This window comes from Mustela nigripes, chromosome 6 (assembly GCF_022355385.1).
Source record: "Mustela nigripes isolate SB6536 chromosome 6, MUSNIG.SB6536, whole genome shotgun sequence".
Taxonomy (NCBI): Eukaryota; Metazoa; Chordata; class Mammalia; order Carnivora; family Mustelidae; genus Mustela; species Mustela nigripes.
In genome coordinates this window covers 88,741,494-88,752,513 of record NC_081562.1, presented here as the reverse complement: position 1 = coordinate 88,752,513, position 11,020 = coordinate 88,741,494, and the positions used below count along the sequence as shown (strand labels likewise).

The 11,020-nt window shown below is 50.3% G+C and overlaps 1 protein-coding gene across 4 annotated transcripts; it reads left to right on the top strand.

Annotated features, from left to right (window-relative positions):
• Positions 1–2,985: 2,985 nt before the first annotated feature.
• Positions 2,986–9,894, top strand: SMUG1 (single-strand-selective monofunctional uracil-DNA glycosylase 1). 4 transcript variants are annotated; one of them, XM_059403303.1, is made up of 4 exons: positions 2,986–3,029; positions 4,283–4,508; positions 6,510–6,802; positions 7,840–9,893. In XM_059403303.1, exons 3-4 carry the CDS (start codon positions 6,521–6,523, stop codon positions 8,365–8,367), a joined length of 810 nt encoding a protein of 269 aa, XP_059259286.1. In that variant the 5' UTR covers positions 2,986–3,029; positions 4,283–4,508; positions 6,510–6,520; the 3' UTR covers positions 8,368–9,893. The 4 variants fall into 4 exon arrangements, with proteins under 4 accessions (XP_059259286.1, XP_059259287.1, XP_059259289.1 ...); XM_059403304.1 differs by lacking the exon at positions 4,283–4,508 and having other exon boundaries at positions 2,993–3,029; positions 7,840–9,894; XM_059403306.1 differs by lacking the exons at positions 2,986–3,029; positions 4,283–4,508 and adding an exon at positions 3,052–3,331 and having other exon boundaries at positions 7,840–9,894.
• The last annotated feature ends 1,126 nt before the right edge of the window (positions 9,895–11,020 follow it).

The window sequence follows — 11,020 nt, the reverse complement described above, 5'->3', positions numbered from 1 at the left end:
GGTTAAGTGGCTACCTTCGGTTCAGGTCATGATCCCAGCGTCCTGGGATTGAGTCCCGCGTCAGGCTCCCTGCTCAGCAGGGAGCCTGCTTCTCCCTCTGCCTCTGCCTGTGCTCACTCTCTCTGACAAATAAATAAATAACATCTTTTTTTTTTTTTTTTTTTTTTTTTAAAGAAACAGTTATCTAATTCTTCCTGGAAGCTGACATTGGGAGTTAGGGCCCTGGAGGAACACTGCTTGCCTGCCATGCATTTCCCTCAATACTTTCTTATCAGAAGCAGACTTGGAAAGTGGAGGGGCTGCCATGGTGATAAGCTGGAAGTGGTTGGCAAGCAAGTGGCAGAGGGGTAGGGTGGGCAGGAGGGCTGTCCAAGGGATGGTAAAGCCCCTAGAATTTAAGTAATAAGATGATAGCACAGTGTGGGTCCTTGACCGCCAATATTTGTTTGGTAACATGCAAATGCATAGATCTATGAAGGCAGAAGAACCTGAGGGGCCAGTCAGTTCTAGAAGCCTGGGATACTTTTATTTCAGACATTCCAGAGAAAGAAGCAGAGGCACAGGGTAGATGTACATAGAGGGGGACAGATACACAGATACAGAGAAAAAGCTATACTGGCTCAGTCAGTTAAGCATCAGACTCTTGGTTTTAGCTCAGGTTTTTTTTTTTTTTTTTTAGATTTTATTTATTTATTTGTCAGAGAGAGAGCGAGAGAGAGCGAGCACAGGCAGACAGAGTGGAAGGCAGAGTCAGAGGGAGAAGCAGGCTCCCTGCGGAGCAAGGAGCCCGATGTGGGACTCGATCCCAGGACGCTGGGATCATGACCTGAGCTGAAGGCAGCAGCTTAACCAACTGAGCCACCCAGGCGTCCCTTTTTTTAAAATATTTTATTTATTTATTTGACAGAGAGAAATCACAAGTAGATGGAGAGGCAGGCAGAGAGAGAGAGAGGGAAGCAGGCTCTCCGCTGAGCAGAGAGCCCGATGCGGGACTCGATCCCAGGACTCTGAGATCATGACCTGAGCCGAAGGCAGCGGCTTAACCCACTGAGCCACCCAGGCGCCCCTTAGCTCAGGTTTTGATCTCAGGTTGTGAGTTCAAGGCCCATGTTGGGTTTCACACTGGGCATGGAGCCTACTTAAAAGACAAAACAAAACAAACCCCCCCATATTTAGAAAGTAAGGGTAGAGATACATTTACATACGTGGTGAGAGGCAAAGACACAAAAAGGGAAAGAATCTGGCACAACCAAAAGTTCAGGAAATAACAGACTTTGTGAGGTGGATGATTAACTCTGTTTCCAAAGTCTGGCAAATGTGGGGGGTGGTTTCTCACCTTTGGTGTCAGAGGGTTGTTGCTCACACTTCCTTAAAGCCCATGCTGCTTTTGTCTGTTGGTAGGAGGGCAGGGAAAGGTTGGCGAGGGGGTAGCATCCTTGTTTTCTCACCTTTTCCTGTTCTAGGGTCTACTGGTCTTCTTCTTTACCACCTGTAGGGAGACCTTGCTTCTTCCTGATCTCAGGAATGGCTGTGCTGAGGTGTGCAGGAGGTGGGACGTATCCAGAAGGCAATCAGCTTTATGGAGTTTCCAGTACAATGAAAATCTTACAGTTAGGACACAGACTAGACTGAGGTCTAGTCTGGGGTGCCTTGGTGGCTCAGACTTTGGCCCTCTGCCATCAGCTCAGGTCCTGGGACCTACCCCACATCAGGCTCTCTGCTCAGTGGGGAGTCTGCCTCTCCCTCGCCCTCTGCTGCTTTTCTTGCTTGTGCTCTCTCTCTCTGTCAAATAAATAAGCAAAATCTTAAAAAATAAAGAACAAAATTAGGAGTGGACAGCTCTGGACATTGTTTTGGACTGGGGAATTGGGAGGTAATGGATTACTAGGCACAGCCATGGGATTAGGAATATTCAGGGAAGTATTTGAGGGGAAGGATTGGGAAGGATGGGAGATTATAGGGGTGGGTAGATTGCATGGCAGAGGAGGGAGAGAAGTCAAATGTGAAATGTGAAAGCTATGGAGACATAAGCTTGGGCAATGATGGGGGATAGAAGAGTCTCAAAACCATTAGTAAAGAATTGTTAGGAGATTCCAAAAGTGCCTCTGTGAATGTTTTATTATTTTTATATTTTTATTTTTTAAAAGATTTTATTTATTTATTTGACAGAGAGAGATCACAAGTAGGCAGAGAGGACAGGGAAAGCAGGCTCCCCGCTGAGCAGAGAGCCCGATGCAGGGCTTGATCCCAGAACTCTGGGATCATGACCTGAACTGAAGGTAGGGGCTTAACCCGCTGGGCCACCCAAGCGCCCCTCGGTAGATGTTTTAGATACAGTCCTTGGAGGTCTGCAAAAGAGAGATCTCTTATCTGTGGGGGCAGCAGGAGGACTAGAAATGGTTTTTTAACCACTGTTAATACTCTCACGTGAGTTTTGAGATTGGGGATGGTTGAAGTTCTTTGGTTCGCAATCCTGTTAGGGAAAGGATTGCGATGAATTTTTGGAAGTGGGTTGCCCTTTAGGGCTAGAAACTAGGACCTTCGTGGTCCTTACTGGGCCTGGCCTTCCTGAAAACTTTCTTTTTTTTTTTTTTTTTTAAATTTTTTATTTTTTATTTTTTTAAAGATTTTATTTATTTATTTGACAGAGAGAAATCACAGGTAAGCAGAGAGGCAGGCAGAGAGAGGAGGAAGCAGGCTTCTCGCGGAGCAGAGAGCCCGATGCGGGGCTCGATCCCAGGACCCTGGGATCATGACCTGAGCCGAAAGCAGAGGCTTTAACCCACTGAGCCACCCAGGCGCCCCAAAACTTTCTTGATTTTTTTGCCCCTGCTATAAGAGATAAACTACGTTCCCCAGAGTCACTTAGGGCTAATTTAAGAAGCTTTCCGGGGATCCAAGTATTTCCGGCGGAAGTTGCTGCGGCTACGCCAATCTCTTTCCAGAAACAAAGTAGACTACGACTCCCACTGTCCTCCGAGCGTGGGGGCGGGGAAGGGAACCGGAAACCGGACGGAGAGCTGAACCAGGTGAGGAAGTAGGAGCCTGGGAACCTGGGGTCCTGAGGCATGGCTTGGGCTCTCGGGCTTGCGGGGCGGTGTCGGGTGGGGAGTCGGAAAGTTTGTGCTTTGGGGACCTTCGCTCTGTCTGGGGCTTGCCCCGGCAGAGGAAGAGTCGAGCCCACGGAACCGGCCCGGAGAGCCTGCGGGGACGTGGTTTTCCCGTCGGGCGGAGCCCGAGGGCGGGCGCGGAGATTTTCTATGGACCCTTAACCGATGGCCCTCTCAGAACCAGTAGGAGGGATAAGTGGTGTTTTCAAATCCAAGTTCTGGTACTACTACTGCTGTTATTTTAAGGATTTGCTGATTGTCCCTGTCGATTCCTAGAGTGCTTCCAAGGGACAGGGGAGTGGATAGTGTCTTTGATTCCTTTTTCACTTCCTTGAGTTTAGCGTCAGAGACCCTAGATAGCCAAACTTATTGCTGGATTACCCTGAGCTTCCTTTGCATTTAGTATGACACTGTAATTTATAATATATCGTTTCTTAAGTCTTTGATTCTTGGTGGCTTTAGATAGGACTTTCAGGTTCCTCCTTTGGGTTCTCATAGTGTATTGTTTAGGAAGTTAAAGCTCAAACCACCTCTTTCTCTCTGACTACTTGTGATCTCTCCTTCTCTGTCAAATAAAGAAATAGGGGCGCCTGGGTGGCTCAGGTCATGATCTCAGGGTCCTGGGATCGAGTCCCGCATCGGGCTCTCTGCTCAGCAGGGAGCTTGCTTCCCTCTCTCTCTCTCTCTGGCTGCCTCTCTGTCTACTTGTGATTTCTCTCTGTCAAATAAATAAATCTTAAAAAAAAAAAAAAAAGAAAGAAAGAAATAAAATCTTAAAAAAAAAAAGTGGATTTGGTTGAAACCCAGACTGTGTCTTTTGCTCTCAGATTAGGTTTGAAACTGGAATGCTGCAAATAAAGCCTTATCTTTTTTGTTGTTGCTGTTGTTGTTGTTGTACCCTGCAGCCTTGCTATCTCCAGCACAGCTCAACCTAAGACTTGAAAGAAGTCCCTGAGCTGGAGCAGCCAGCCCCCTAACATGGGCACTACATGGGGATGTGCACAGCAAGGGCTCCAAAGATATTTGAATTCTACACGGCTTCCTTCTTGGCTTTTGTTTGAGCCCAGTTGGCGCTGGTTAGCCACTTAGACAAAACAGTGACTTCAGGATCAGTCTGGAGAAGGATTTACTAAGTTTGGCCCTGACATTTTTTTCTCTCCCACTTCCCCTAGGCTAGGGTCCAAGAACAGATTGATGGATCAAGCTGTTCTGTCAACCCTGAGGTCTCATGAGGGAGAAGAACCTTGATCCCTGCCCCATGGGAGGCCCAGACATGATGGAAACACACCCAGAGCCTGGCAAACCCTCGGAAACAGCTGGAGTGCAAAGTGGGCAGCTGAGCCTTGAGTGAACTTGGGCTGTAGAAATGGAGAAGAGTCCGTCAGGAAAGACTCCTTGGTAGAAGGGCCTTTTATTTATTTATTTGAGGGAAGGCATAAGAGGGGAGAAGAAGAGAGGGAGAAGCAGACTCCCCATGGAGCTGGGAGCCCGATGTGGGACTCAGTCCTGGGACTCCGGGATTATGACCTGAGCCAGAGCAATTGCTTAATCAGCTGAGCCACTCAGGTGCCCCGGTAGAAGGTCGTTTTAAAGAGGACTGAAAAAGGTAGGATGGACAGAGTTGAGTGGGTATTTGTTGACTACCTAATAAAAGCTAGGACCTCAAAGATACAGAGGGAAGTTGAATGGGACCTGGCTTCTGATCTCAAGTCTAGGTAGGGAGGCAAGGTGTGAATTCAGGAAGAAGCCATGAACCATGGTGACGTGCAGTGGTTTGAGCCTTCATCAACCAGAATTTTGTTTAAAATACAGATTCCAGGTCTCAGCCCAGCCCTGCTCCTGTGTGGGATGGGGCTGGGAAGTTTCAGCAGTGCTACAGTGTCCTAAGGAGGGCAGGCTTTACCAGTGAGATCATTGGAGCTGCATCTTGAAGGATGGCTATGATCTGGGTGTGTGGAGAGGCAGAGGCGTCATAGTCCTGGTTGGCTCAAGGAGTGTATTTGGTTGGGTTTGAAGAACTGGCATGTACAGATTTTTGGGAATTGGGGTGGGAAAGGCACTTTTGAAAGAGTGAGTGTAAGTGTTAGGCTGGAACACTGGGTTTGCATGGGAAATGTGAGGAAGAAGATTAGAAGGAACGGTCTTTGTAGGCTATAGAACTTGCTTGAGTGCTCCCTCTGCCTCCTCCCCGCGTCTTCCTTCTTTCTGTTCTGCTTCTCCACTTCCTTCTTGCCTCCCAACCCTCACTTGTATGTTAAATCTGATTCCATCCTTTGTATTGCTACTAATGAATGGATATTATTCTGAGTATTTGGGTGAGAAAACCTGAGGCTCTGACCATGATTACATAGCTTGTAAGGGTCTATTCTGAGTCCAGTAATCATCCTGCACTGAGGATTCTTTTTTTTTTTTTTAAGATTTTATTTATTTATTTGACAGACAGAGATCACAAGTAGGCAGAGAAACAGGCAGAGAGAGAGGAGGAAGCAGGCTCCCTGCTGAGCAGAGAGCCCGATGCGGGTCCTGCTGACTTGATCCCAGGACCCCGGGATCATGACCTGAGCCAAAGGCAGAGGCTTTAACCCGCTGAGCCACCCAGGCGCCCCTGCACTGAGGATTCTTGAATGTGGGCAAGAAGCTGGGCTGGGCTTTCGGGAGGTGGGGGCAGGGTGTTGGATTAGCAGGGTGGCTGATTGAACCATCTCAGGCAAGATGAGGGGGTGGTTAAAAGCATGGCCTTGAGTCAGATAGTTTGGGTTCATATCCCAGCTTCATTACTTGCGTGACCCTGGGCAAGTTGCTTGACCTTACTAAGCCTCAGTCTTCTTACCTGTAACATGGGAACAATAACACTGGCCTCTTGGGGTTGTTACAAGGATCAATGAGGTGTACTTGGCACAGAGCAATTGCTCACCACCTGGAAGCAATTGTAATTAGCCTTCTGTAATTAGTCTCTGGGCTCTGGCGGTGCACCTGCATCTCATTCTTCAGCACATTGGTTTCCAGAACACAGCCCATCCTGGCTGAGCTTGTTTTATTAAGGATGACATTAGAGGTGCGGAAAGTTTGCCACTGGTAAATATATATTGAAAACCTCCCATATACTTGGCATGGCCTAGGAACTAGTGACTCAAGGCTTATATCTGATGGAAAGGAGGTTTGGAGTGGGGGGAATGACGGGTTATTCTCATTAGGTGACATAGGAAGAGGAGGGATGCTTGAAGCGGGAAGTGGAAGGACCCTTCACTACCAAGAACTGAGATGAGCTCTGTCAGACCTAGAGGGTGGAGGGTGACTGACAGTCTCTTCTGCGCCCTAGAAAGGTTAGCCCTGGCCAGTCTGGATCCCTCTCACTCTTCGGCTGAAGGCTGATGGAGCCTCTGTCCGTCTCTTTTCCAGGTGGCAGTGACATGGCTGTGCCCCAGGCTTCTCCACCGGGGCCCCTCCATGAGCCTGCCATGGATCTCCAGCCTTGCCCTCGAAGCTTGGCTGAGAGCTTCCTGGAGGAGGAGCTGCGGCTCAATGCTGAGCTGAGCCAGCTGCAGTTCTCGGAGCCTGTGGGCATCATCTACAATCCTGTGGAGTACGCGTGGGAACCACACCGCAGCTATGTGACCCGCTACTGCCAGGGCCCCAAGGAAGTGCTGTTCCTGGGCATGAACCCTGGACCCTTTGGCATGGCCCAGACTGGGGTAAAGGGTTTGGCTTCCCCTGGATGGGGAGGGGGAGGCTCCTAGGTAGATATTTGGCTGTGGGTGCGGTGGGGGAGGAGCATGTGCCTGGCTGTGGACACGTGTGGGGCCGGGCCCCTTGGCCCCTCCCAGTACACACGCTGGCTCCTGTGGTCTCAGACGCTCTCCAGGCCCCGCTGCCCAGAGTTAACCAAGCACATTAATGGTAGTTCCGTTTCCCCTGTGAGCTGTCCACTAATTGCCTCTGCGAGCCCTTCCTTCCTCCGGCCCCATCCTTACCTTGCCGGATCTCCTCTTTCCCTGGAGTGTGGTTAGGGTCAGAGAGGGACCCGGAATACCAGGTCCTCAGGGAGACTGCCTGATGGAGGTGGGTGTGGAAGAGGTGCGGGGCTTTTACCTGCTTCTGTGTCTGAGCTGAGGAGAGGCTCAGAACAGAGTCTGCTCTGGGGGCCTGTGTGCTTTCCTTTCAGACCTTGGGATGAGTGAATGCCCCTCAGTGGGGGTGCTTGGCAGATCGGGGAGGGGATGAGGCTTCAGGGCAGGAGGCTCAATCGCTTTTATTGACCCCAGCTGGGGGATGAAAGATGATCAATGATGATCGATGGAAATGACAGCTTGAGGCTCCGGGCTGAGAGGGCACCCAGAGAGCGCTGGTCAGTCCTGTCCTTGTGCCTCCTCTAACACTGGCTGTCTTTCTGTCTCAGACCATCTGTCTGCCCCAGTACCACCCATCACATCCTGTGGAGGGCCAGATAGTCCCATATACTCTCTGGATGTGGTTCCAAAGGCAAGTGGGGATAGAAGTAAACAGATTCTTCTGCACCACGGTCCACAATAAAAAACTGGAGAAGGATGGGCAGGATCAAACTATAGGGCCCGAATCATCCTTGTCTCAGGCCTTTGGGCAAAAGTGCTGGGGATGGGGATGGGGTGTCCAGGCTGGAGCCTCATGGTGGGTATGGAGGGGTCAGCTGGTGCAGAACCCAGGTGTCCGATCTTCAGACTGAAACCCTCCTGTCTCTCCCCCCTTCTGGCAGGTGCCCTTTGGGGAAGTGAGTATAGTCCGGGACTGGTTGGGCATTGGGGGACCTGTGTTGACCCCACCCCAAGAGCACCCGAAGCGACCAGTGCTGGGACTGGAGTGCCCTCAGTCAGAGGTGAGCGGTGCCCGGTTCTGGGGCTTTTTCCGGAACCTCTGTGGACAGCCCGAGGTCTTCTTCCGTCGCTGTTTCGTCCACAATCTGTGTCCTTTGCTCTTCTTGACTCCCAGTGGGCGCAACCTCACGCCTGCTGAGCTACCTGCCAGGCAGCGAGAACAGCTTCTTGGGGCCTGTGATGCGGTCCTCTGCCGACAGGTGCAGCTTCTGGGGGTGCGGCTGGTGGTGGGTGTGGGGCGGCTGGCGGAGCAGCGGGCGCGGCGGGCTCTGGCAGGCCTGATGCCCGAAGTGCAGGTGGAGGGGCTCCTGCACCCCTCACCTCGGAGCCCTCAGGCCAACAGGGGATGGGAGGCAGCAGCCACGGAGAGACTGAATGAGCTGGGGCTGCTGCCACTGCTAACAAAGTGAGGGCCCCTGTGGCCCAGCACAGGAGGTTTTCTAGGCCCCCAGGTCATCCCAGGGGGAGCAGAGGACTGTGGGTGCCCTGGACTGGAGCCACAGGCTCCTTCTGGTCTCCCCGGTTGCTGGGACCTGCCGTGGCAGTTTTGACACTACTCCCTGCATCCTTTACCTTCTTTGAGCGATGCCCCTGTGGTAACCGGCTGCACGGAGCCTTGGTGTCCGAGGAGTGCTCTACCTCACCGTGTCCTGGGGAGCCTCTGGTCAGCTGTGAGTGCTCTGAGCAGTGACTTCTGAGGCTGTGTTTGAGAGAAGAGCCTGCCAGGATCCTCACCTGTCCTCTTAGAACAACTGCCTTCAAGCTGAGCCATTTCCTCACAGGGACCAGGACAAATGGAGGGCTATGGGTGTTACGAGTGAACTTCTTCCGGGAGACGGAAGCTGGATCAGAGAAAGGATTCAGCGTGGCCCAGTGGGGAAGACCAGAAGACTGGCTTTCTTCATCTTGGCTTTGAGACTTCATGACTTTGGACCAACTCGATTAACCTCTCCAAGCCTCGGGATCCTCGTCTGTAAAATGGGGCTCCCTGCCGCATGGGGTGGGGGTGGGGGTTAAGTGAGATAACACTTGAAAGTGCCTTGCTTTGTGCCTGGCAGGTGGGGGCTCCTGCTTCTTGCTTTTTTGCCTCTTGATTGGGGTGTCACTGTACCACACTACAGGGGGAGCTCCCCCACTCCGAAGACCTTGCTGGGTGAGGGGTGGATCCTTGTCCTGCTATAGGAGGACTGATAACTTTTTATGAAAAACCCAGCCTGTGATTTTTCAGTCTGAGCATTAAAAACTCTCAAACCGGGGCGCCTAGGTGGCTCAGTCAGTTAGGCCGCTCAGCCAGTTAGGCGACTGCCTTCGGTGTGGTCATGATCTCTCAGGTCATATTCACTCAGGTGCCCCACTCAGCAGGGAGTCTGGCTCTCCCTTCTCATATCCCTCTGCCCCTACCCCCACTAGCGCACTCTCTCTCAAATAAATAAATAAAATCTTTAAAAGGAAAAAAAGGCTCCTAAACCCTTCGTGTGGGTCCTTTTTTTCCCCTCTCCTGCATGTCCAAGATGGAAGGGTTAGTTTAGATTTTCCCTTAACCTCTTCACTGTTTGCAAGGTGTTCTTGTGGGTCTCTAGGGAGATGATGAAAAAAAGAACTCTTGCGGTGTTATCAGAGCTTAAGGGTCTCAGGGGTTTGTCTGCTACTCAGGGCCCTGTGGGGAGCAGGTGATGGGTGAATGGGAGCACGCTATTTCTGTCTAACTCATTTCTTATGTCTGTAGGATGACTGGTTGGTGTGCCCTTTAATAGGGCTGGAAAGGTGACTCAGGTTGGGAATAGAGTAGGTCTTGGGACCTTAATGAGGAACACATGGTTGGATTCTAGTTCCTGGGACAGGCCAGCTTCCAAAATGAAAAAGATTTTTAGTATAGGTGAGCCTGGCTGGCTCAGAGGAGCATGAGACTCATATCAGGGTTGTGAGTTGGAGTCTTATGTTGGGTGTAGAGATTTATTTAAAAAAATACATATATATGTATTTTTTATATATATATACAAAAATATACATACATACATATATATACATATATACATTATATATATACATATATACACATACATATATATGTAATTTTTAAAATTTTATCATATATATATATGATAAACTTAAAAAAATTTTTTTCTTAGTGGAAGTGTCCCCCTTTATCATTTATATGATAAAGAATTTAAATGGCTTTTGTCAGTTGATTCCTGGGAGGCAAGTCTCTAAATCCTTGAATTTCCCAAGTGATAGGAGGGTCTTTGTTATTCACGGAGGGCGCCTCAGACCACACACCCAAGTTTATGCTGAAGTTGACTCTGGCCGAGGCCTATGCCAGAAAGGCCAACCCTTTGATTGGCGTTAGATTGGCGGGTTGGGGCTATGAGCCAGTTGATACCAGCTTGAACTGGGGGCTGGAGATCGAATTCAACCATGGGGGTCATGATTTCAATCGATAATAGCTATGTAATGAAACCCTGGACATACATTTTGGCGAGCCTCCTGGATGGTGAATACGATGGGTGTGGGGTGCTCTGTCCCATTTCGGTGGGACAGTTGGGACTAGCGGCTAAGTTTGGAACCCTTTCAGATCCCTGTCTCTTTGTATCTTTTGGGCTGCTCCTGATTGGTATCCTGATTGGTAACAAAACCGTAGTTCTAAGAAAGTGCTTTCCTGAGTTCTGTCATTTGAGTGAATTACCAAACCTGAGGGGATCATGGGAACTCCTGAATTGTAGCACATTAGAAGTACAGGTCACCTGGGGATCTCTGAACTTGCAGCTGGCACGTGAAGTGAGGGAGGTCTTTTTAGGGACAGTCTCCTTAGACCTGTGGAGAGTGTGCTGACTCAGGAGAGTTACCATCTGAATGGCATTGAGACTTCGCACCCCCCACCCCAACCCACAACTTAGACTCCTTTCCTCTCTGCTGTCAGGGCCATGATGCTGAGCTGTTCCTGCCCCGTGGTGCAGGGCCCTGGCTGAGACACTGGGCTAGGTACACAGAGAGGGAAGCCATTGTGCCCCTCTGCATTTAGCCGAGGTGGAGAAGGCTCTCTGGAGGAGGTGGCATTTCCGGTGG